Source organism: Amblyomma mixtum, chromosome 3, assembly GCF_055824585.1.
Source record: "Amblyomma mixtum isolate Tamu chromosome 3, ASM5582458v1, whole genome shotgun sequence".
NCBI classification, from domain to species: Eukaryota; Metazoa; Arthropoda; class Arachnida; order Ixodida; family Ixodidae; genus Amblyomma; species Amblyomma mixtum.
Genome location: NC_143014.1, coordinates 308,321,665 through 308,348,092, shown reverse-complemented (window position 1 = coordinate 308,348,092; position 26,428 = coordinate 308,321,665). Strand labels below are relative to the sequence as shown.

At 44.8% G+C, this 26,428-nt stretch overlaps 2 protein-coding genes across 2 annotated transcripts in view; both read right to left on the bottom strand.

Annotated features, from left to right (window-relative positions):
• The window catches only part of LOC149355543 (valine--tRNA ligase, mitochondrial-like), a 402,426-nt gene that overhangs the window by 107,802 nt on the left and 268,196 nt on the right, over window positions 1–26,428 (bottom strand). The window lies entirely within an intron of this gene.
• On the bottom strand, window positions 6,701–14,673 carry LOC149355548 (uncharacterized). The gene is made up of 3 exons (XM_089577665.1): window positions 10,480–14,673; window positions 9,485–9,540; window positions 6,701–7,550 (listed from the first exon to the last, which is right to left on the bottom strand). The coding sequence occupies exons 1-3, from the start codon at window positions 10,581–10,583 to the stop codon at window positions 6,826–6,828; spliced, it is 885 nt and encodes a 294-aa protein (XP_089433791.1). The 5' UTR covers window positions 10,584–14,673; the 3' UTR covers window positions 6,701–6,825.

Genomic DNA, 26,428 nt, shown 5'->3' with positions numbered 1-26,428 from the left:
AACTTGGAAACATGCCATGCACATATAGCATGTTTCTGCATCTGCTATCTGCTGGAAGAGTGCCAGAGGCATTCAACAATGCACAAACTGACTGGCTCTTTCCAGGAGACTCTGAAACATGCCATGCACACAGAGAATGTTTCCGCACCTGCTGCCAGTGGCATTCAAAAATGCACAAGTTAAATAGAATTCAGCGCAAAAAAACAGACAAGGGACGAAGTAAGAGACACAGAGACATTCAAGAGCACTATGAACACTTCTATTCTATTTAACATGCTTCACCAACTAGCCCGGCAGCTTGCTCTCCTGAAAAATGCACAAACTGACAGCCGGTGGGATGTGAGTCATTAAGTTTACATACTCAGAAATGAGCAAATTTCTTGACCAAGGGGCCAATAGTAAGTATTTCTGATACACTACAGACTGCATCAATGCGCCTCTTGATCAAAAAGAAATGTCCTGTACGTGTCACTGACACACAACAAACCATGGTACTCTGGAAAATTGTCTCGATCTGAAAATAAAAAACTGGCTTCCATCTACAGGAGGAGTTAAACATGCAGTAACTGCAGTGAGGAAGCCGTTCTTGAAATATTGTCCTTCTTTGGTATGGAAGCTTTCATACATATCGGCATCAACATATACTGAGTAAAAATTGGCAGTTCATTTCATACTACAAAAGAATCCTCTTAGATGTGACTGCACACTGTATCAAGTGCTGAAAACTATTAACATAAAAAAATGTACTGAAAAATGCCAAATGGTTGGTGCATAAGCACGTGCATGCTTTACTAGTACAAAGATTTTAGTGAAATGAGTATTCGAAATTGCACTTTATTTCTAAGTATCACAACGAAGAACGCTGCAACTGCAGTTCCAGTTCAATGATAAAGATATTCAATTCAATTTATTTTTGCAGAAAAAAATACATCCTGCAGAGGTTACAGGGCTAAAAGCTGTTAGTAAAACAGCTTGACCGGGCCCAGGAACCACTATAATGGCAGTAGATGAGACACACATATCTGGATGATTGTGATTTGACAATAATATTTAAGCAACACGAAATTGTGAAGAGATATTAGTAACAAGTTTAAGGTTTGGTTTGGTTGGTTTATGGGGTTTTAATGTCCCAAAGCGACTAAGGCTATGAGAGACGCCGTAGTGGAGGGCTCCGGAAATTTCGACCACCTGGGGTTCTTTAACGTGCACTGACATCGCACAGTACATGGGCCTCGAATTTCTCCTCCAAAGAAATTCAACCGCCGTGGCCGGGATCGAACCCGCGTCTTTCGGGCCAGCAGCCAAGCACCATAGCCACTGCGGCGGCCCAGTAACAAGTTTAACATGAGTACATAAGTCAATTTCTACAGCCACACCAGGTACAAACTTGAACACAAGCCACAAATTGAACACTCAGTATGCTTGGTGATAATAAGTTTACAGAGGTACATACAACCTAGCAATAAACAAAGTATGTTTTAAGCTCATTTAGGGTAACATTAGCTAAAATTTGTTAAGAATAGACGGTAAGTTATATTCTAGTGCTTGTAGTTCATAATTATTTCAAAAGTATGGTATAAACCACTGCCACTAATGACCAGTAAACTACCATTTACCACCACCACACCCATCCTTATCAATCTGTGAAGCTCGCATTCTCCGCCGAATACAGTTTAATCTCCTACGTACACCAGCCAAACTTTACCTGTACTGGGACACTTCCACACCTCAGAGCCCAAACTGTCCACACACATATGCAGACATAGAACACTGCCTTACACAGTGCCATGTAGCCTTCCAGTCCCTTGCCTATCCTTTCTCGCCAGCCCCACCGTGGCCCATATGGCTTGCCTCCCGGGACCTGAACCTGCAGCGCGCCCTCGTCACCTTGGCCCAGGACCCATTGAACGCCTAACATAAAGGCTGTTAATAAAAAGTGTCACACCACCACCATCATTCAGGAAAAGGCATAAAACATTTCACAGTGCAAACATGAAAACGCGATGCCCATGCGAATACTTATTTATTTATTCAAGTTACGCCTAAAGGCCCTCCAGAAGAGGGTATTACAGAGGGGGGGGGGTACAATCATTAGTAATCGCGATACATTTGAACAAATAAGTGTAACAAAAAATGTTAATTAAAACATAAGGCATCACACAAAGAAAAAGTGAACACTAACATAAACAGTAAACTTTTACACATTTCCGCCACAGCAAAGAATCTCTTGAAATTTTTTATTGTCAATTTCTGTAGCGATGACTGATGGCAAACTATTCCATTCAGTGATAGTACGGGGAATGAATAAATTGGCATAAGACGATGAATGACAGTTTAAGCGTTTAACTTTGAAAGAATGATCACAGCGTGGAAAGATAGCATCAGGTGACTGAAACAAATCACTGCGAAGGGATGGGTGGTGATAAAGATTATGGAAAAGGGTTAAGCGAGCAAGTTTACGGTGATATGACAAATCTTCCAGTTCGGCACGTTTTTTTAATACTGAAACGCTTGTGAAGGGCGAGTAGTCTGAAAATATGAAATGAACAGCACGGTTTTGCAAGGATGCAATGTTAATGATAACGTAGGCTTGAACAGGGTCCCAAATGGCCGCAGCATATTCGATTTTAGGGCATATTAGAGTTATATAACCAAGTTTTTTAACGTGTATAGGGGCGCATCTGAGGCTACGTTTAAGAAAACCAAGTGAGCAGTTAGCAGATGCTAGGGTGAGGTCGATATGGTGATGCCATGTTAGGTCAAACTGAAGGTGCACCCCAAGGTACTTGTATGTTGATGTTAGTTCCACAGTATTTTCATTTAGAATATAAGTGGTTGGAATGCGAGCTGAACGGCGAGTGAAAGACATTAGTTTAGTTTTAGAAACGTTTAATGTCATTAACCATGATGAGCACCAAGAGCTTACTGCGTTCAGGTCAGATTGTAGGGATTGGCGGTCACTGTCTGTAGTAATGTTACGGTAAATTACGCAGTCATCAGCGAAAAGGCGAACTCTAGATGTTACACAGGCAAGTAAATCATTAATATAGATTAGAAAAAGCAAAGGCCCTAGCACGCTTCCTTGTGGTACCCCAGATGTCATATTAGCAGAGGAAGAGTTAGAATTATTAACAGAGGTAAACTGAGTTCTAGATGATAGAAAGTCCTTAATCCAAGCAAGCATGTTAGGGTGTATATTAAGCTGTGCTAGTTTCAGTAGAAGTCTTTGATGAGGAACCCGATCGAAAGCTTTTGAGTAATCCAGGAACACTGCGTCGACCTGAAAGCCTGCGTCAAGTGATAATTGTAAGTCATTAATAAAGCCAGCTAATTGAGTATCACAAGAAAGTCCCTTGCGAAAACCGTGCTGATAATTGAAAATATTGTTATGATCTTCGAGATAGCTGATGACTTGGCTGTGAATGATATGTTCAAGGAGTTTGCAAACAGTGCTGGTTAACGAGATGGGTCGATATTTAAATGGAGAGGAACGCTATAGGTATTACTTTGGCTACCCGCCAGTCATTAGGAATTAATCCCTGTGAAAATGATTGTGAAAACAAACAGGACAACACAGCACTCATGCTTTGGGATGTGTTCTTCAGCAACTTATTGTTGAAACCGAGGTGATCCGAACTATTAGTTATTTTAAGATTGTTTAATAAAGCTAAAACACCCATTTCATTAATAACTATTTCAGGCATGCAAATATCTTGGATTATATCTAAGTCAGGGAATGAGCTAATGTCTTCTTTGGTGAATACTAATGAGAAGGCGTCGTTGAAAACCTGAGCACATTCACACTCTCTAATTATGACGCCGTCGCTGTTGGAAAGCAAAATGTCGGGTTGAAAGCCAGGATTTATGATGCGCCAGAATTTACGAGGCACAGGCATAGTACATAAGAAACATGTTCATAAGAATGCCAAATTGGCACCAAAAAAATACAAGAACATAGCCTCTAGGCTTGCTGAAAAACAAAAATTGCACTCTGAATAGCTCCAAGTTGAACCAAGACAAGATTAGGTGAACTGCCTACCAGTTAACACGTAGGACTCATTATATATCATTCACAAAAAGCAAAAACGGGACCATTTAAGATTAAATGACTAGTATCAACAACAAAGTGTAAAACAAAGGCATTGATATTGAAGGAACACAAGACTAAAAGTTCATAACTAGATGCACCTGCAGCAAGTTAACTGGTAAGCAACAAGCATTAAATCTTGAATAAGCATTAAAAACTAAAACTACAATAAGAAATATGACTAGCATTTCGTTAATCACAGAAACACCACAGCTGGTTGAGCAGCTATGAAAAGTTGACTGGTTGTGTTGAACACCTAGCAAAAACCACGCAGTACATATATACTTGGATATTTGGTAATGTCTTGCAAACAGTGCCAAAAATCAAATGCACTTTAGAAATACAATACCAAAATTATAGACAATATCACCAAGGAATTATGATGCAGCTGAAAAAATTGTACCATTACAAACAAAACCTGCCACACTCAAGCCCAAAATCAATCTATATGGAAAGCCTAAATGCAAGCGAAAACTATGAAATGAAATGTGCTCACTTCAACAAGCAGTAACACGTAACCAGTCAGCTAATAATTTACATTGGTTTCACATCACAAAAGCAAAAACATATACCAGCGCCTTGGCTTTCCTTATTACAATAAAGGCTATTCAGCCTCTCTTTAGAGCTTTGCAGCTGTTAGACACCCATGACTAATATTCGAGGAAGGAAAAACAGTAGTGCCGAAAAACACACACACAGCTGAAGAACAACGTAAGACAAGCACTCAGGGTAGGACACAGCGCTTGTCCTACGTCGTTCTTCAGCTGTGTGTGTGTTTTTCAGCCCTACTGTTTTTCTTTTCTCGAGTACAATGAACCATCTAGCCCAAATAGAAGTTCTTCTCAACTATATGACTAACATTGTTCGGAAAGAAAAAAAAATAGCTCAATTTTCGGCAAGCTTGCCCCTCACTCTTTGTTTCACGCAACAAAGCACAACATGCATAAGCCACCAGAAATGCCCACACAGATGTCCGTTACAACCTCAAAAAAATAAAAATTCCACCGGTAATCTCAAACAATGCATCAAGAAACACATGAAACACGACTTGAAAGATATTATTGGAAAACATGATGTACAGGTGCCCCAAAAGTAATACGGAGCACGCGAGCAATGGCAGAAATGGAAAAAACTGCATGCCAGCGCGCTCTATCAGCAGATGCGCGGCAAAGAACGAAGGGGCGTCGGCACATCCGGCTGACCCATCTCGATAACTTGATGCTCATGTTATCGCCTGCTACCATCCCTGCCCGCCAGGGGTGCTTTCAATACCTCATCATGTGTTGTTCGTCTGGGCCGTGCAGAAATGTTTGCCATCGGCACCGGGCGCTTTATGCTTTGTCAGGACCTGCATTATCTTTGTCTGTGGAGCAGCTACACAGTTTGTGCTACACATGGCGGCGAGTTTGTGCGCTGACGAGCATAAGCACTCGAGCAACATTTTGGCAAATGCGGTGACAACTTTGCTTCGCTCTAGGGAACACATGAGAAACAAAAAAACAAAAACAATAGCATGCATGTGCTGTCTTTGATAAAAATAGGTGCTCAACGGCATAGCAAGTGGGCTAATAATTCAAGACCATTTTCTTCCACACAAATTCACTTTCTTACACTGGACAACCTTCGAGAGTAACCCAGATACGTCGACTCATTATACGAGCCCCTTCCTCGACACATGGTCGATGTCATTAACATCAGCGGGAGCTTCACCCGTCATTAAACTTTAAGTTTGCATGAAAAGTGCCTTTGGAAGTTGTTTTTTTTAATCCCCTCCACCCTGTTGCCCTTTTCTCCTTTGCATGTTTGCAAAATATAGCCGATAGGGGAGGACTAAATTAGAGACAAGCTCGTTTTTTGTTTTTCTTTTTTGCTCCATTGTAAGAAGCCAAATTTGGGGCAAGGGAAGCGATCCTTAATTAGTTTAGTTGCTATACTGTTGAGCCCCTGTATTTATAATGAAAACAACGAAGGCAACACATGAATGTTCTTTTTTCATGCACTTCCTTGAACCAAGAAAAAGTTGATCACACTTGCAAAACCGACGGACGAAGCATCTATAGCTCGCGCACTAACTCGACGAACACATCATGAGCTTGTTCATCACGATAAAAGCACCGCGAACTTCATGACGAATGCAGAAAGGGAAGACGATCAGGGTAAGACGTTATATCAGCGTCTGTGTCTTGTCTTCCCTTTTTGTGTCGTTCGTGAAGTTTGCTCAGTTTTCACTGTCACAAACGCACCGCGAAGCGGAGAGCGAGCCACGGCAGTCTCGCAGGCTGAATATGGTGGTATTCCTGAAAAAGCAAAAAGTGCAACCTGCCGAACGCCACTTTCTACACGGCGCGGACAAACAACAAACGCTTGCATGATGTATTGAAAGTCCCTCTGGCGAGCCCTGATGGTAGCAGTGCAACCTCACTAGTGGCGGCGATTACGCGAGCATCAAGTTATCGAGATGGGTCAGTAGGATGTGCCGACGCCCCTTCGCTCTTTGCTGCGCATCTGCTAATAGAGCGCACTGGCATGCAGTTTTTTCCATTTCGGCCAGCGCTCGCATGCTCCGTATTCCTTTTGGGGTACCTGTACATGAATCATAAGAGAACGGCCAAGTATTGTGCGGATAAGCATTTGAACACAAAAAATAAATCATTCCCCAAAAACTTAATCTCGTTAGCTTGCATACAAAATGGTAGGTATTTAGCAAAAGTACTGACTACGGCCATCACGAACCATTGCTATTCTTTGTGATGCGCCTTTCTGTGGCTTATCATGTTTCTCTTGTCACTGAATTTTTTTTTACATAAGTCACATTGGAAGGGCTTTTCGCCCTTATGGGATCTAACATGACGCAAAAGGACTGCGCGTACCGCAAAAGTCATGGGGCACAGCTGGCACTGAAAAGGCTTTTCACCCGTGTGAGTACGGATGTGTGCCACCAGGACACCCCTGTCTGCAAAGCTTCTACCACAGTGGTCACAATGGTAGGGACGCTCTCCTGTGTGCGTGCGCTGATGTCGCACTAAGCTGCTACTCTGTGCAAAGCTCCTATCACAGTGGGCGCAACGGTAAGGACGTTCACCAGTGTGAGTGCGCTGGTGTAGCACCAGGTGATTTTTTGATGCAAAGCTGCTTCCACAGATGTCACAAGGGTATGGGCGGTCGCCTGTGTGAATGCTCTGGTGTTGCTTCAGAGTGCCCTTTAGGGCAAAGCTGCTACCACAGTCGTTACAATGGTATGGACGGTCGCCAGTATGGACTCTGAGATGCCGCACTAGCTGGTATCTTCTTCTGAATCCCTTGTTGCATTGGGTGCATTTGTGGAGCTTATTTCCTGGGCATTTACCACAGTGGTTACCCATGCCAGAAGGAGTAGATTCCATGCAGTGGCTCGCAGGGTGCCTTTCACTGGTTGAATCTTGCGCAGCAGGTGCGCCATTGTCACTCTGTGTGACGACTGAACCTGCGTAGCACAGGTAGAGTACTTTAAATAAAATGCATGAACCAACAATCAACAGCTCACTTGGAATTAGGAATAAAAGTTGAATGCAATAGACACACTCATCAAAAGCTGTGGATGCCTATCAAAAGTTTTATATTCAACAGATCATCCTTAGCGAGAACTCAGGCCTGAAAGAAGATATCCCTACAATAAATTCTGCATGCAGGTAAAAAAAAGCATTTAGGCTCCAAGAAATATTATCGCTACTAAAAAAATATGGCAGCCTTTGTAATTCATAGAAAGTTGCTGCATTTGACCCTAGCACTTACATTAGCACTTACATTACAGGCATCATGACAGACACACCAAAGTCCACCCAAGTGGGCTTCAAGGTGCACTAGAGAGGAATCTGAACTCGTATCTTTACTAAGGAAGCTTCATCTACACGCCCTGAGCAATCTTAAAAACTTTGAAATATTGTCCTGTGCGGCCAATTTCTCTAATTTAAATGGGATTAAACATCCCTGCTCCTGCCTTTAGTCGCCGATGAAGGTAGGAGGTCTCAACTAACACGTGGAGCGCCTTTCAGCACTCGAAAGGTGGCTTGATTTTCGCTTTTATTTTGTTGTTTAGGTTTCCGTGAATAAAGAGATCCAGTCAGAGACTACATAGCTGGAAATTAGGCCCATGGAAATAAAAATACACGTGGACTCTGCTTTTGCCGATCGCTACATATCACTCCACTGATGACAGAGCGGCAAGCCACCATGGGATTGGCTGAAGGGTTAGCTGACTCCTCCTACACTCAGCAGTGAGTTCAAAAATATGCGGGAGCCGGACATTAAATTCATTAAGGAAATCGGCCACACAAGACAAATATTCGAAGTTTCTAAGAATGCTTGGAACACGTAGATCAAGTTCCCGTGGTAAAAAGACGAGTACAGATTTCTCTTTAGTGCACCTTTAACCCATTCCAGTTGTCTGCGACACAGTGCCTAGCAGCGGAAAATTGCACGTCCGTTCTGTTGAGGGCATGGCCCGACACCGTTTTACGTGCTATTTCTGTAGGAAAAATTTCACACCATCTGGTTGGAATTACTGCAGCCCACAAATTAATTATTTGTCGTTCCTTCCAAGAATAGCTCCCTACAGTGATGCAAAATTATTTTTTTTGATCACATGGTTTTAAATTCCTTAAATGGTGCCAAAAAATCATGGTACGAGTTCCATTCCAGAAGGTGAATGTTATTGAAAGTTGTCTAATGACTTTGTAGAAAAAAAGATGACTTTAGTTAAGAAGACAACTATATGCCCCCTTCAACAAGGACTGCGCGCTGCATGGAATGAGATAATATTTAAAGGAGGCAGAAGGGTGACGATGTTTTTTCTTGCAAGACTGGCAAGAGGAAGCTTGGCCTCTACCAACAAGGTACCACACTCTAAACAAGTTAACCAAATCTTGACGTGGCAGTCCCTTTCATCGACGGGGGGGGGGGGGGGGGGGGGTAGAAGGACCAAAAGAATGCTGACTGGTGTAGTAGTTACTGTGGAAAGCACACTAGACTGGAAAGGGTTATTAACTAAACAAGTGGCAATCAGCTACGCTGAGCCCAAAGCAATATGGAATTTTTTGGTTTTATTTGGTCTAAGGAAGGCGAGGCTAAAGGCCAAAAGCCTGGGGAAGCCTTGGTTCCTTGTACATTTTCTTGCATCAATGAACAGAACTCAAAGCGGAGTCAGTTCAGTGAGCATAGTTCACATATCATGTAAAACATCTTTCCAGAATATCGAAGGCAGATGCCACCATAGCTCAATAAATTAAACTTCCGTATCCTAAACACTGTTCTTTGAAAGACAACCTTCATTAAAGCATATATGAAAGCTTCTGTATCCTACAGATTGCTCTTTGAAGGACAACCTTCAAGCATATATGGAGAAAAACTGCAGATTCTAACCTGGTGAGATCTGCGATAAAGGTCCACCATGTTTGTGATCCCTGGAGCTCAAACCTGCATTGGAAAGCCAGATTGTATCCATTAAGACAGAAGATTACGCATGCAAAAGCTGACCTGGTGTTCTCTGCATGAGGTGGCGAATATGTAATACACACTTGTAAAACAGCCCTTCCAGATTGTGTAAACACAGTAGGGCAAGCTTGAAATGAAGTGGGTTCCAGAGCAAACACTCCGGACTTTTTTTTCTGCATGCAGACGACTACTATGCTTATGCTGATGAAAAACTGACAATTGCCTACAAATTTATAGACCTGTTGGAAATGAGTAAGCCATTGCATTCACGAATGAACATGCACGATTTCTGGCTTCAGGGGAAGGGCAGTACAGGTCTGTCTAAACAGGCTTAAGAACAAGAGTCAGTTGTTCTTAATAACATAACACATTGACCGAGCACTCATTTTTTAATTAACCTTGTATACCCGTTGGACTGCGCACAGAAAACAAAAACTTTCAGAGCATAGCTACTAGTACAAAAGCATAGCTTACAGCTGCCCACAAATGCTGCCAATATGCCCAACATGCCTCCACAGTTTCCAAGAGTGCAATTAATAGAGTAGAAGCACATCTGAAACTGTACACTACTCTGTCTTAAGTGCACTAAAAGTATACCATATTTACTTATGTAACACCCGTATCTAAAATTTTAGGACGAGAAATCAGGGGGGAAAAAAAGGAAGACACTCTCGTGATTGAGTTTCTTAATACACTGCTCTGAAAGGGGTTTCAGATGACCAGCTTTCCCTAACACCATGGACGGCACAGAAGAAGTCCATCCCTGAGAACATGCTGATGAGGTGAGCTCATTGGAAAGCAACGAGAGTGAGATTTGATGATGACAATGATGAATATGTATGACGCAAGGGCAGCTTTGGTCAAAGCGCACCATGGCACAAGGCACTTTCGTTAACACAAGAGGGGGGGGGGGTCTAAGATTAATTTCCAGGCATTCCATCCAGCAGATGCCAGGGCAAAAACTTGCATCTAGTACCACTGGTGGGTACCCAGTGGCACAGGGAATCCAACTCGACACATCCAACATGCGAGATGCACACTCCAATCTCTAGGCTACTATGCAGGGATAGTGAATGTGGCGAAAAAACAGCGAATAAAAGTGCGACTTGTGATCAGTTGTTGCATTATTCTGAGCAGAAATCACAGCAGCACTATACTCAATTTACGGAGACTTTGTGACGCAAGGGAACCATTTGGGCAAAACTAAAAACGAACACTGGGGATCAGTACATCTGGTAAAACTAGTGCTGCATTGAGCAACAGTGTATAGCTCCACTAGAGCACACAGATTAAAAAAAAAGCATAGGCCAAGTTTTTTAAATGGCATCGCATCATAACAAAACAATTTCCACCTCAAAGACAAATAAAAGCACATACCACCACCATGAAATGAAATCTATAAACTATGAATTCCAGGTGTGTAGATCAACATTCAGTATTGTTATAAAACTAAAACAAACATTGTCATGGCACACAACATACAGCCCAATGTAACCTGCTCTTAAAAAGGCCTCAAAACGAAATGAAAGCTGTCAGAATGCAGGCTATATTAACACAGCAATGAATATAGTTTGGACAGAGTCAGTAATGTTATGTGCAAAGACAATATGAGGGCAGTCACATGTGACCAACCACAAGGAATCATAGTGTACTCTTCAGCAAAGCCAAAAGGACGCCAAAAAACCAGCAAACAGCGGCAAGTACAATAGAATATAAAATTCACCACACAATACAGCACAGGTTTTGCAGAACTACAGTCTTCACAATGCCCCAACCAGGAGTGGAAAGTGGTGGAGTTACACTGAATTACATATAAGCAAGCATTCATAGATTCAAGGTGATAAAGCACAAAAATCGGGATAAAGATTGATGTGTCGAACATAGGTGTACAAAACGATAAAAGTTTCAATGCGTGCAATTTCCAACCTTGATGTTTCTGCTTTGATCGAAAAATAAAAGAATATCATATAAATGAAAAAAAAAACATTTCATCATAACAGAACGATCATAGAAGTACCCGCATAATTGCATTTTTAGCTTTCATGCGATGTGACACGTGAAGTTTTCATGTGGTATTTTTTTCAATTCTCCATGTCCCAAGGTTACTGTACAAAAAGCGATATGCAATGTCCGACTGACACCGGCACAGGCTTTCTTACAAAAATATGCAACATCCCCTAAATGTTATAACCCCCACAGCCATTCAGCCTCTGAGTGACCAAATTATACGACTCTAAACGTCTACCACAAGAGTACACACGCTGCAGGCTTCACTTGATTGCTTTATGTGGTTCCATTATGTGTGTTCCGTTAGTACCCCGACTGAAATGGGAATCTCATTGAGAGCTTAATTTAAAATGTTCAACCACTGCACGCCAATGAGTTCTGCTACACAACTCTTGAGCTAAGAAGAAGAAAGATCTTGGTGCCTATTTTTATTCCCTCCTTCCCTCTCCATCCCAAGAATAATGCCATTCCTGTGAAAGTAACAAGAATTTTTTTGAATTGAGTTCACAAAATAAATTTTTGTTTTGAGGCCAGTCCCCATTTTCCTTATCATTTGAATCACTGTCATTCAAGCAAAATCATTAAAAATACTTCCACCTCACTTTTTACACAGACACAGTGCACTGAGATCATTGCACATGCAATTTTCTAGCTCAACATTATATATGCCGTCCTGGAAGGCTGGCAGGCGCGGTATTGAAGGTTCCTTCCTCTGGAATCTTGTACACAGTGGCTTATCGGTTACGGCCTGCAAAACAATGGAAAACAAATAAGCGTTATTAAAAAACAAACACAAATGCCACAAGCAGCGGGTCTGTGCTTTTGTGTAAATGGCAATGCGCAAAATCCACGCCTGACTACACACACTGTAATCTTTGTTCTGCAAGCCTAAAATGTAAAAGGATATGGATAGAGAAAAAGAAGTGCAACGACAATGTGCAGTAAAGAGAGAGTATAAATTTTTGAAACTGATGTTTTCTACCAGCTGAAGTGAAATGCCACTTGTGGTATTTTTAGCACAGCTGGTCCGGATAGTTTGCTTGGCAAAGACTGATGGGTCCTTATGCACCCAATTTTGCACACACACTTAAGTGAAGGCAAGGTTCTGCATATGTTCGTAGCAGTAGGTTGTATTGAAAGGTTCTTCCTCGAGCATGTACTCTGCATCCTCCTAATACTGCTTCTCATGCCTGCAATTTTAAAACAAAGCGCAGCAGCATAAAAAGTCTCCAAGGCCTCACCAGCATTGTTTAAATGCTTTGTGTATTGAATACATATAATGCAGTCCTAGACCAACGGACTGGATCATGAGGAGAGATACTTAGGCTCATATTCAGATGATTATCTGGCTGGTGAGCGAGTTGTATACAGACTCAAATTCAGATCGTGACGCAAGTCGTGTGCGAGTCCGGCCTCAGGCTCACATTATGATCTGTGTTTTTGCAATGACAGTGCACGCTTAGATTTTTCTGCCTCCTTTGTTGCCGACAGCAGAGAGGAGGAACGATTTACTGTCGCAACCAAGGACAACATTAAGGTTTTCTATACCATGGCATTGACCAACTGCCAGCTTATACTGCGACGTTATGCCTTGCTACCAAAAAATTTTTACTTCTGACGCCACGTGACTATGTTTGTGGCTGTTGAATAATGGTCGCCGTCGTGATACGTAGCAACACAGTACGTAGGTCAGGAAGAGATGCCTTCCGATTCCAGGTATGATCAAACATAAAAATATGGTAATATTCATGGATTACAGCCAGCCAATACAAAATCAATAAAGTATTTTCAATTCGCGATGGGAGAAATACATGCACTACCAAACATCGAACTTGCTCAAAAAAGAAAAGAATGCTTCAGTAGTGATTTCAAGCCGAATATCCAACTTTGCTGCAAAAATGACTCCTGGCTTACTTTTATACAGTCTTTTCATCTGAAACTTCCCAGAAAAATATGATGCCAAATAACAAATAAAAAGCACATATGATATAAATAAAAGTATGGCAAGAAGAAGAGGCATTGTCACAACTAAGAAAGGCAGGACAAGATGTCACCCTAGAGAAGCTAGTATGTTACTTCCAAGGAACTCACAAAAGCACACAATGGCTAATGTGCCCTCAGACTCCAAGAAACATCAGAATAAAAAAACTGCACAACACATCACAGAAATCAAAGGAATAATGAGTAGAATACAAAAGATACACTTGAATAGGAAAAAATAAACAGAACAGCATCCAGAGCTTACAAATAGGAATGGCCAGTAGAAAAATAAAACAATGAACAACTTTAACTCATTAGGCGAGGTGGCACTCGCCACAGACCTGATACAAATGGGATGCCAACAGTTATCTATTTATCTAGGAGAGATCTCTTGGTGCGTGGTACAAGACACCCCCGAATACATATTTTACAGGACAGGAGTATCATGCTATGGGTTGGCATAGACTGGCTGCAGTTCGTCCTCTGGAATGCTCTTCCTTTGCTTACGGGTACTCAGTCCAACGCCTGCAAAACAAGAGCAAAGAAAACAGGCCCAACAAAAAAAGCAATTTGAAAGTAGACCATTTAGCACAATCGAAGACTAGCATGCATTTTTCATTCCTCTTAGTGGCACTGTGACGCAAAAAAAGAATTTTTTTTCTTGTATGCCATGCAAACATGGAGAAGGGGACGACTTCTATATGCAAAAAAAGCCTGGCGATATTCCGTAATGAAGCTCTTTGCACCAGTTTTCGGCCTAAACTCCTGGCTAGAGGTACCGCCATTGAGATATGATTCACCAGCTTCCACAAGTCAACATAATTAATGCACCATGAACCGTTATCACACAAATCACCACAGAATTCTTAGAGCATCACCCTTTTCACGACAATGCTATAGACTGCAAAAGAACTAATTGTTGCATTTACTATGTGATTACGAACACAGAAGAACGCAGACAACCAAGAAGAAATGCAAATGGCGCAATCTCCACATATGTGCTCTATTTGCTAAAGCCTGCTACAAGAAAAATAAGACATGGAAAGCTCACTGGCGACCCAGTCAGTGAGATGGGCATGGCTGGAGCCACACACCTAATGAATATACATAAATTAACGCCAATTACAACTTTACAGCCTAATGTGTCCATTTTCCCACAGATTGTAAGGAGCCAGCGCCACACTGCGGCGACAGAAGATGCATGGGGTGGCGGAGGAAGAAGACAAAAAGGAAATGATATGTGGCAGAACAGAGCGTGCTGGGGGGAGAAGAGGAAGAGTGGGGTCAGCGACGGACGCGGACGAGTTAATCATTATCTTGGCACCAAAAGGTAATCTATTAGCTTGGCACCAATTTGCCTTCTTTGGGCTCTCCTCACTGAACCCTGGCCAATCCCCCACCGTGGGTATGTGCCATGCCACCAAGGCAACAACAACAACAACAACAACAAGTTCTGCTGGCTCCCCGAGCTCCCAGGCTTGGGCCTCAGCCGCAGACATCCGGGCCACCAGACCTGGACAGCCGGCGTCGAGAGCCTCAGCCACCAGACCCAGGCGCCACTCTCCCCTCCTGTCTGACAGCTTCTCAACACGGGCCGCCTCTGGCATCTCCGTGGCGTACCTGGGCTACCTGACCTGGGGGCTGTGCCCGGAGCCCACAGACATTGACTATTTCCTGCGGCAGCGTTGAGGCCGCCGTGGACAACGCCGTCGACTGTGCGTCAACAGTGGGACGCTGACACTGGCCTAAAGATTGCCCCGATGCCCAGCCACACCTCCTCGCTTGATGCACCAGGCTCATCACTGGGACGCAAAAGAAACTTAAGTGTGCCTTTCCTTTTTGACTCTCTCCCAGACCTTTCGCGAGTGCTTTGTTTTGTCTTCCGTTTTTTTTTTCCTTTTGTTCTTTCTTTTCATCTCAGTACTTAAATTAGAGTTTCCTTTCCTCCAAATGCCGCCTCGTTTATTTATTACCTTTAATGCATGAATTTTAACGCGTAAATTTAGCCTGCAATCTTTCCCCTCACAAATTTTCCCCTCACGTCCCTGCATGCCATAGGAACCTTCGCCGTCCCCAGCACGGCAGAGCCTTCAGTCTCTCCTATCCCATTCGGGACAGTCAGATGTCTCGGTGGCACCGTCCATTTGATGGAAAATGGGTCCTAGGCACCTGGTACATTCCCAATGATGACGTCGTACAGTGGAGTTTTCAAGCACCGAGCGATGGACTTGCCAGATAAATATGGCGACGAGATCAGCACCTCCGCCTTTGGGACCTCCAAACTTCTGCCATCTGCCAGGAGAAGAGTAGCTCTGTTACCAGTAAAAGCCGCTTCGGGAAACAGGTCCTTATGCACCACGATACTGTTGGTACCAGTATCCCTCAAAACAGAAACCGGCTGCCCGAACAGCTCGCCTTGCTGCACAGGCATGCTGACACTGAAAACAGTTGGCCGGTAAGCTGCATCCACACTGGTGAGATGAGGCCACACTTCAACCGGAGGAATGGCAGGATGCATACAACAAGCTGACGCCTCGTAATCTCCTGCATTCTTGCGGCTACAAGACCATGACCTTGCTTGCGACAGAATGTGCAGTACGGTTGTTTCGGCTGCGTCCGGCAGTTCGATGCTTTGTGTCCCGCCTTATCGCACAGAAAGCATCACACTTGTGATCTGGATCCTGTAGTACCGTCCTTCGTCTTCGGGATGTTTGGTTCCAACTTATCTTTGAAAGTTAACAAGTTAGTTTGCCGCTGGGCCTCCAAAATGATCCGCGGCAACCACGATCTCGTCGACTGTTTTGCAGTTGCGCTCACGAATGGATATCGTAAGCCTCGCGTGGCAGTTGTTCAAACATTCTTTGGCAACAATCATGTCACGAACCTCCTCGAACGTTTTGCCTTGTCCTCTCATTTCGACCCAACAATCGAAAAAACTAAATAGTCTCGTAGAGTACTTACTTGCCTACCGGCGCCGTCGTGGGGCTTACTATGGCGAAATTTTTCGCGGTACCCCTCTGCCGTGAAACAGAATCATTGCAAAAGCGCTAGCTTAGCTTTTGTGTAATCCAGAGTCTTCCGGCGATAATCTCCCAAATCTTCTGAAAACACGAAGAGCTTCTCCTCCCAAGTATAGGTTCAACGCCGTGGCCCAGTTGTCTTTCGGCCAACCCTGATCAGTGGCTACGTGCTCAAATCGCTTGAGGTATGCGTCAAGATCATCACGACCTTCGTCGAAAACGGGAATGAGCCCATGAGGGTTGATGAGCACAGACGGTTCGGCCCTGGGAACATTTGGTTCAACAGCGGCAAGTCGCTCCCCGCCCTCCATAAGCCTCACTCATAACTGTAAATTTCTGTGACTCTTCCTCCAAAAGTTGTTTGGAAGCTTTACGCTCAGCGGCTCTCTCATCCCGCGATCTCTTAAAGGTGCACTGAAGAGGAATCTGAACTCGCCTTTTTGCCGTGGGAACTCGATCTACACATTCCGAGCATTCTTAGAAACTTCGACTTATTGCACAGTGTGGCTGATTTCCCTAATTAAATCGAATTAACATCTGGCTACCGCCTTTCTTTTTGAATTCTCCCTCGTATGGTGGGCGGAGTCGACCAACATGTGGAGTGCCTTTCAGCCAGCTTGGAGGCTTTGCTTTCGCTTTATGTTGTTTTTTAGGTTTTCGTGAATAAATAGTTTCATTCGCAGATAATATAGCCGCAAAATAAGCCCGCAGAAATAAATATACGCGCGGACTATTTGCTTCTACGGATTACTACGTATTACTCCCCCAATGGCAGAGCGGCAAGCCGCCACGGGACTGGGTGAAAGGCACTCCACGTGTTGGTCGACTCCGACCACCATACGGGGGAGAATTAAAAAAAAAGGCTGGAGCCAGACATTAATTCGATTTAATTAGAGAAATCGGCCACAGAGGGCAATACGTCGAAGTTTCTAAGAATGTTCGGAACGTGTAGATTGAGTTCCCGTGGCAAAAAGACGAGTTCAGATTCCTCTTCAGTGCACCTTTACTCTACCCAAGCGCGCAACTCTGCACCTTGGAGCCCCATGCACTCTCTTGCCGCCAGAAGCTCGGACGCGCTCATTGTGCCTAAAAAAAACGATACCAAAGCGATAACAGCCGGCCTCGTCTTGTCACGGGCGCCAAAATTTGGGAGGGGAAAGATTGCAGGCTAAATTTACGCGTTAAAATTCATGCATTAAAGGTAAGAAATAATTGAGGCAGCATTTGGAGGAAAGGAAACTCTAATTTAAGTACTGAGATGAAAAGAACCAACAAAAGAAAAAAAAACAGGGAAGACAAAACAAAGCACTCGCAAAAGGTCTGGGAGAGAGTCAAAAAGGAAAGGCACACTTAAGTTTCTTTAGCGTCCCAGTGATGAGCCTAGCGCGTCGAGCAAGAAGGTGTGGCTGGGCGTCGGGGCAGTCTTTAGGCCGGTGTCAGCGTCCCAGTGTTGACGCACGGTCGACGGCGTTGTCCACGGCGACCTCAGTGCTACCGCAGGAAATAGTCAATGTCTGTGGGCTCCAGGCACGGACCCCAGGTCAGGTAGCCCAGGTACGCCACGGATATGCCAGAGGCGGCCCATGTTGAGAAGCTGTCAGACAGGAGGGGAGAGTGGCGCCTGGGTCTGGTGGCTGAGGTTCTCGACGACTGCTGTCCAGGCCTGGTGGCCTGGACATCTGCAGCTGAGGCCCAAGCCTGGGAACTCGGGGAGCGAGCAGAACTCGTCCACGTCCGTCGCCGACCGCGCTCTTCGTCTTCTCTCCCCAGCACGTTCTGCTCTTCCACGTATCACTTCCTTTTTTTCTTCTTTCTCCGCCACCCTCTGCGTCTTCTGTAGCCGCAGTGTGGCGCTGGCTCCTTACACAGATGCAAGTGTTGAAGTAGCAGGTTCAAAGGAATAACTGCGGCAGGTTTCATTGAAGCAAACTTGTCTATATTGTGGTTATGCACTTCTGCGGCTTTCATGTTACTGGTAGAGGTGTCAACAAGCTACAATCTTTCGTGTCTGCGCAGTGGCATTTGGGCACACGCACAGACGGACCATGTCTTCACATGCACACGCTGCAAAAGTGACATTCACCGGGTGGCATACAGTTATCCTTGCTCTGCAGGCACATAGATTTCCTTCTGCAAAGCTTCGTCTTCTCACAGACTGAAACACACAAAAACGAATATGTAAGCAACAGATTGAGGAGTTTTCCTTCCTCCATGGGCACAGCTATTGACAGACGAAATGTGTGCGATTGTTGATGCCGCCACCAATGCAGCTTGCGGCATCGTGCATCTTCCCTCTATGGTTTGTGCGGGCGCATGGTTGGAGTGGGCACGTTTAAATATAAAGAAACAATATCCGGACCATGTAGACGACCTCAATTAACTATTAATGACGCAGAAAACTTTGGTCTGTGCACAAGGTATAGTTGATTGAGAACCGTCTGTCAGTTGTGACCTTCCAGCGTGATCGAGAGCAAACCTGAATTTCAGATGATTTGCATCAGAAGCTTAACTTGTACATGCGATGGTTTACTCGTTGCCATTGCATACTGCGCCAATAGCAACCATACGTGGAGTTACTTCTGCACTCTGTTGAAACTTCACTCCACCGACTCATTGTGGCCATTTTTTAACACTGGGCCCCGGTCCACGGCATCCTGTATTAGTTTGCTGCCTAACTCCAACGGTAAACGAAATCAGTTTTTTAACCTGTGACAAGCCAGGTATCAAAATTCTAGACGTTCTAATTTATTTCTTCTCATTAACTTCTTGTTTAAGTGAAGAGAAAAGCTTTAACAATGGACTACTTTTTGGTCGTGGAGGAATTCTGTGCGGCGGTCCCGAATATAGGCGGAGCTTCACTGCAGACTTAAGTTGTATTCGACTATAGAATGAGTCGAGCTCGGTACGTGCCACCACGCGCAACATATGTCACACGTATCCTGAATGCTTTGGATGGCCAGGCACTTCATTTTCAAGGACCTGATCATGCGTAGAGTTTTAAAATACAGCTCCTGTCCAGGCTTGTTTTCAGAAACCGAGATAAGGTGACGCTGTGGAACAAGGTCCTTTGGAGGTACGCTTCACTGCAATTGTAGTTGCTACTTCGGCATTTCCCAGTAAAAAAAAAATCATTGGACTCAATTGGAAGGCAAATGAACCCAATTGAACTCAGGGAAACGAATTGGGGAATCCAACTGGTTTCCCTAATTCCAATTGGACTCAGAAATCCAATTGGGGAGTCCGACTGGTTTCTTAACTTTCAGCTGGACTCAGTAATCTAATGGGGGAGTGCAATTGGTATCCCTCATTCCAAATGACCAGTCCAATTTGGTCCCTCAGCTTCCAAATGGCGTCCAGTTTGCTCTGCCATTTAAACTGAATTATCCAACTGGTTCCAGGACTCCATTGGTTTCATCACTTTTGGTTCGACTGCCCAGTTGGTCCCCTAGCTGTGTTCCAAACTAATGGTCAAATTGTGTAAAGGCAAAGTTGATTCCTCTATTACCAAATGGCTAGACTGCTAGCCATGTAAAAGAGCTAGTGCCTTGCTTCAAATGAACAGTCCGTAGCATATTGCAAGTGAGCCAGCAGGAAGGTTCAACTCGATGTTCCAGTTGGTTAAAGATGCATGACTGGAAAATTTCCAATTGGGAAAAACCACTGGGAAGTAATGAGGTCTTAGTAAAAAGATATGAGCTGCTTTATCTACAGCATTAATTTAATCATTTGAACTATTAATGCAGGCATGAATGAATGAAATAACTTTGCTCAACGGAGAAGCGCCACTGGCTGCAGCAGCAGTGTCTCATAAATGGGGTTTAGTTTTTTTGGGAACTAAAAGCTGAAAATATTTTTCAGGGATTTAGGAAAAACAAAATACACATAGTTACTTATTCAACGCTAACTAGAAAAGATAAGACTAGATTGTTGCAATGATTTTGCAACCTAAAATCACAACTCTTGAGTAGGAACTAAAAGTCAAGGACACTTTTTGGAGATCTAGGAACAAACATAGAATACACATGGTTATTGACACATCAGTGACTGTAAAAGATAAGACTAGATTCGATGAAATAATTATGTATGATCATTAGGCAGCACTTGCTCAGTACCTGAAACTCTGGTGAGAAAAGAAAAAGTACCAGAACAGCCAGCCCAGTCAAACTGGCAACATCATATAGTACTGGCCAAGAATCCTTTAGTACGGAGCTTTATACAAGCTAAGAACAAACATGAAACAAAGTTACTGTTGCAATTGTTACCACAAGAGACACGAGTAGCTTGGTAAGAATTATGTGCGGTGATCTGACACCACTTGGTAAAAGCCCGTAACTCAGGTGAGAAACCGCACCAGAACAGTAAACCCAGTGAAACTCACAGATATCAGTACACAATCTAGGCCAAATGTTTTCAGCCATATGTTGAGACTGCACTGACTGGAGCAGCCATTTTTTGTCAAAAGAGGCAATCTTAATGGAAAGACAATGTAACAAGCAGTGTGAGAGGGACCCAGCATGTGCCCAATTTAATGCTCTGGTAATGTCCACAGTTGCCTGGGCACACAAGTGACACATGACTGTACAAATAGCTAACCATTGAGGATGAAAAAATAAATTAAGGAAACTCAGGAAGTAAATATCTGAGCCCTCAGCAAGGACAACATTATCACTGGCACATATGACAGTACACACTTAATATTCATGACATCCAAAAGAACTTCACAACGAAGAAGAGTTTTTTTAGTAGCATCCTTTACCAGTAGCATCATAGCGGCCTGCAAACTGCACAGATTTAACAGATCCCTGAGCTTATGAAGCTGTGAAAAATAATAAACAAGATCTGGCGAAAAAAATATTAAAGCAGAGTACTTAACTACCCCATCCCATAGCACTTCAGAAGAATTCATTCAAAAGGCATTTAGCAATAAAGAAGGCAGTTATAGGCATCGCAAAAGTACCATAGCAACACTGGTATTAAGGAACCTGCTATATGACCCTTTGAGTGCTAAGGCTTTATTCATAGTCCTGAAGCTTCATTGATATGGCACAGCATTGAAGAGGAAATGGAAAAGAAATGAGAGCTGCAGAAAAAAAAAAACCTACACTCTTGACATAGCACCAAACAAGTCACTGATATACTTAATAATAGTTCAGATGCACAAATTAGGTTTAAAAGCACCGCACAATAGAAGAAAAATCTCAACATAGCAAGAGCATTCTCACAGTGCAACCCTTTGAATGAAAACTTCACCAATATGACACATTACTGGACAAGCTGCAACAATGTGGTGAGAAAAAAAATGCAAGGCAACTAGAGCTGGAGATAAGACAGCACGAGTGTTTTGGATCTCAGCCCAGAACAAAATGTCCATCCAGGAAACACTTGAATTTGATGGCAGTAGCAATGGTTCGGGTCTGCAGTCACGCAGTCATTCTGCACAGTTAAATGAACACACAGCAAGATGAGAAGGGAAGGGTATAGAAATGAGGGGCTCATTAAGACATGCATATGAAGAAAGCCTGCAGTCACTGAGGCCAAGAAAAGCATAGAGGAACTTTTTTAAATTTTTATTGGTGCTGTTGATCAATGAGAAATTAGCACTGTAATAATTTTTTACCTGAAATATAATTAGCCTTCCTTGGTTTTAATGACTACTGGCTTCCTTCATAAATGCAGCAAGACGTCTCGATGTTTCAGAAAAAAAGTAAACCTAATGAAATATGAGAATACACAAAACTAAAGAGGTATTCAAACTCCACCTGTGTGAAATGCGACAGTGAATGAATTATCAGATTGCACACTCTATCTGTGCTGCACCATAAAAGAAAACTGCTGTCAGTGTGCACTGAGCAAGAACGGCATCAACAAGCAGATTATTTGGTGAGGTAACTGTTTTAAAACCAGACAGTGTAAATAATTTTGACTTGACATCACACGCTCGTTCTACGTCTTCGACCATATCTGCACATCCAAGGAGCTGTAAAGTTTTTTTTTCCTCCCTCGCAGCCTTTTCGCTAGCGTAGGCTTCTCGCGGTAGCGGTATGGCACTCAACCCGCAAGCACTGAACTTGAGAACAAACTAAAGCTTCGGAATTCTGCTACTCAGTGCTGTTAAACAGGCTTCAAATAGTTAGTAGAAAAAGGTGCACTTACCAACAAGTTCCACGCGCACTCCCGAGTCCCCTTTTGTCTCAAGCAGAAACCGACTCGCCGACAGAGCTTCCACGACGCTGCGACGCGCTGTGAGACAAAGGGAAAAAACCGCGAAACACGCTAAGCGCGCGTTTGTGTGATGACGATGGCGATCGGAAGTCAGAAGGCAAGAGCGGGCCACTGATCTCCACTAGGTGGCTGGATGACGCATCGAGCGCCCGACATAGAGTTGAGTGAAACCATGGAGGAAAAAAAACTAAGGAGGGAGCATGATGTCATGCGGCCAGCGTTCGCAAGCCGAGTGTTTTGAAGTCGTTTTCTCCCTCAGTTTTTCGCTCTCCGAGCTGGTCCTTTATGTTTTGATTCCGGTATGTTTTAGTGCGCCCGTATGCGCGACCCGATGCGCGGGCGTCTACAGCAAGGAAGTTGATCTACAGTTAGTTTGCCGCGCTAATCGGCGCATGCGCGCGCAGCGGGGCTAGACTTTACCGCACGATATCACGTGGTGCGATCACAAAAGGGGGGGGGGGGGGGACACATTTTTTTTTTGCTATATCTTTACTTGTTAAGACGAGGCTTCAAGGTTGTCGCCGGACGCTCCCTCCTCAGTTTTTTTTCCTCCATGAGTGAAACCACCGAAAGTAAGCGGCCACGTCCCGGAAGTCAGCCTCTGGCAGTGCATGAAATCAGACCTATATCTAGTACACTATAATCAGACCTCAGCACGGTTTTTCAGTTTCAGTCACCGTGGTTTCAGTTTTTGTTTTCTACTTAGCATTTCGTCTTTTCGGCGTCCTCGTCTTTTTCCACCACAGCGCCTACCTGTTGCGCCGTCAACTGCATGAGAATACCAGCAAAGTCTTCGGTGAAGACCAGGGGGGTAGAGCTGAGCTCGCAAAGCGGTCCACGCATGTCATAGAGTTTCTTACTACTACCTAGAGGGAAAGCTGGCAGCCTGTCTATGGGAGTTTGCATGGAGACCCCTCGAGACCGCTTCAGCCACCATGGGCGCTCAAAGCATCATGGGGCGGTGAGCTACTTGTTGCGGAACTTCAACTTTTGGCCAAAAAATAATGCAATAATAAGCGCTATTCGATAATCAAGAATGTCCTAACCATTGGTCCTAACATTCAATATTCTGTCTGTAAATTGCAACAAACGAGCAGAAAAGCAATTAAGTGCAAAGTTCGCCCGAAATAAAGGCATGGCTAGCTCTCCTATTGGCCCGGTGATGAACACTACAAAAACTAATATTTCGTAATTAACAAGCGCACTTTTAAAAGTAAATATGTTTTAAAAAAAATGTTTTTGCTTAAACGCTATAAGAGGTTTTTAATGGCATTTCATAAAAAGAAAACCTTTTATTGGCGTCGTGTGTCGTCGCGTTTTCACTACTATGGGTTTTACACACTGCGTTCGCGGGAAAGTCGTCTGCGCACACACGAACAGCGTTTTCGGAATGAAACGCCTTAGTAGTGCCACTCCGTGCTCCCCAAAATCTACGACCGTCCCGCACATGGAGGAAGGAAATAAAGAGGAGGGGCGCCGCGGCGGTGAAGAGAAATTGTGGCCTCTGAGATCAAGCGCGGTGTTAAAGTACCGATGCTTGAGCTGGTCACGGAGGCCATAAAAAACAAACGCGGTACTCCCACCACCCAAGAGACGGCGCTCGCATCTCTTTGAGATGAAATCGGCGACAGAAAGGGGCCGCATACGCGGAGAGAGTTTTCCAACTGTCTACAGTGAACTAGAAGTATTAGTTGGGCGCTCGCGCGCCCCGACGAGGGCCTACGTCGTCTACGAGGCTGCCGTTACTCGGCGCGGGTCTCCGCTCGCCGTTGCCGGCTCGCTGGGTCCCTGCCTTTCGAGCACCCCGAGGACCTGCTGGACGGCCCATAGCTGTTGGTCATGGTCGTTGCTCTTCGCTGCTGCCTCCAGCCGCGGCGGGATTGTTCCTGCTCTTGCTTCCTTTGGATTTCTGATGCAGTCCCACAAGATGTGCGTCTGATCTGCCGGCTCCCTCCGGCAGACTCTACACGTATCGGTCGGGTAGGTCTCGGGGTACATGCGATGCATCAGTCCCGGGCTCGGTAGCGATCCGGTCTGGAGCTGTCTCAGTAGTACCGCCTCCGCTCGACTCAGCCTCGGGTGCGGGGGTGGGAGAGTCCTGCGAGCCAGGCGGTAGGCCTTCGTGATTTCGCTGTAGTCGGTCATGCGGTCCTTGGCTCCGAACCACGTCGGACGGTGTGTTGCCGGGGCGCGGTTGGTTAGCGCTCGCGCCGCTGCGTGTGCCGTCTCATTGTGGTTCGCACTGCGTTCCGACGCGTCGCCCGCGTGCGCCGGAAACCACTTGATTCTTACTCTTCTGTCTTGCAGTTTAGTCGCTCGTAGTACGCGCTCGGCCTCCCTGCAGACTTGGCCTTTGGCGAAGTTTCGCACCGCCTGTCTCGAGTCACTCAGCACCGTGTAGCAGTCTGCGTCGGCGATGGCCAGGGCGATGGCCACCTCCTCCGCTTGTTCCGCTCCGGCGCCTCTCACGCTCGCTGCCGTCCTCGTGGCGCCGGTCGACGCCTCTATGACGACCGCTGCGAAGACGTTCCGTTGGTATTCGGCCGCGTCCACGTACCGCGCGTGCTCGTCGTTGGCGTGCAGGTCGATGAGAGCCTTGGCCCTCGCCGCTCTTCTTTCCTTGTTATACTCGGGGTTCATGTTCTTGGGTATGGGGTCGATTCTGGACTGGCGTCGGAACTCTTCGGGGACGGGGAGCTTTGTCTCCGCGTCGTTCGAGGCGTAGCATTTGAGGTGCGGCGTAGGCGTGCTTTCCTCAACTGCTCGAGTTTGTTTTTGATCGTGCTCACAGGCTGACGTTGGCGCCGTTCACTCATATCTTAGGTGGAATTCGCTGCAATACTCTCGTTGTTGCGTGCATTGATTTCAACGTGCTCGGCGACCACGATGGCACGGGCAGTTCGTCTACTGCGTCACTGCTCGGAGCCGTCGGGACACCGCCGCTGCATTCGCGCTGTTCGTTCACCAGTGATTCAATGGCGTGCGCTAGAGCGGTCGTCGGCGCATTGTGCGGACGTTTCGCGTCCTGTACGTGCAGTGTGTGTGTGCCATTCGCGCTCCCGTTTACATCGGCAGTGAAACCTCGTTGCTACCTATGCGTGTTCTTGCAACGCTCCAGCGATTGTCACTGACGTCGGTATAACTGTCATTTTTGTTTTTCGACGATTGAGCTTGTTCGAGCGGCGGGGGCCATGACATGGGCGGAGAGCGATATTGTAAAGGAAACAGCTGCGCTCGCTTTGCTCTTAGTATACAGAAACTTTGTTGCATGCCCGTTTGAAGCGTGTAACGTTTGAAGCGTCTAGCGAGCTATTTGCCTCTGGGACGTGCCGGGCTCAAGTGTATTCGTTCATATTGTAGCGTGCAACGCGAAATCGTAGGCGCGAAATCGCATGTTCTACATATAACCTGTGACGATGATCTTGCTCAGGTAGTCTAGAATCATGGCCTTTTCCGTTGAGGAAATCAGTGCTAAGTGGCACGAGAGCGAAAACCTTTCCATTTTTCATTGCAATGTCCGCAGCATAAATAAAAATCTAGACCAACTAACTCACTGTACATTTATCGCAACATTCTTTCCAGTATGATCTTATCGCTGTAACTGAAACTTGGCATTAAGAAAGGAGAAATACCGTACATACCG

Bases quoted from the DNA above. Each gene is read 5' to 3' on its own strand.
- LOC149355548 (XM_089577665.1), bottom strand. From the start codon at position 10,583: ATGTTGGATGTGTCGAGTTGGATTCCCTGTGCCACTGGGTACCCACCA. The intron at 9,541-10,479 runs TAATCTTAGACC...GCTTTCCAATGC, and splicing joins TGGATGGAATGCCTGGAAAT to AGGTTTGAGCTCCAGGGATC. The intron at 7,551-9,484 runs GTTAGAATCTGC...TGTGCTACGCAG, and splicing joins TTTATCGCAGATCTCACCAG to GTTCAGTCGTCACACAGAGT.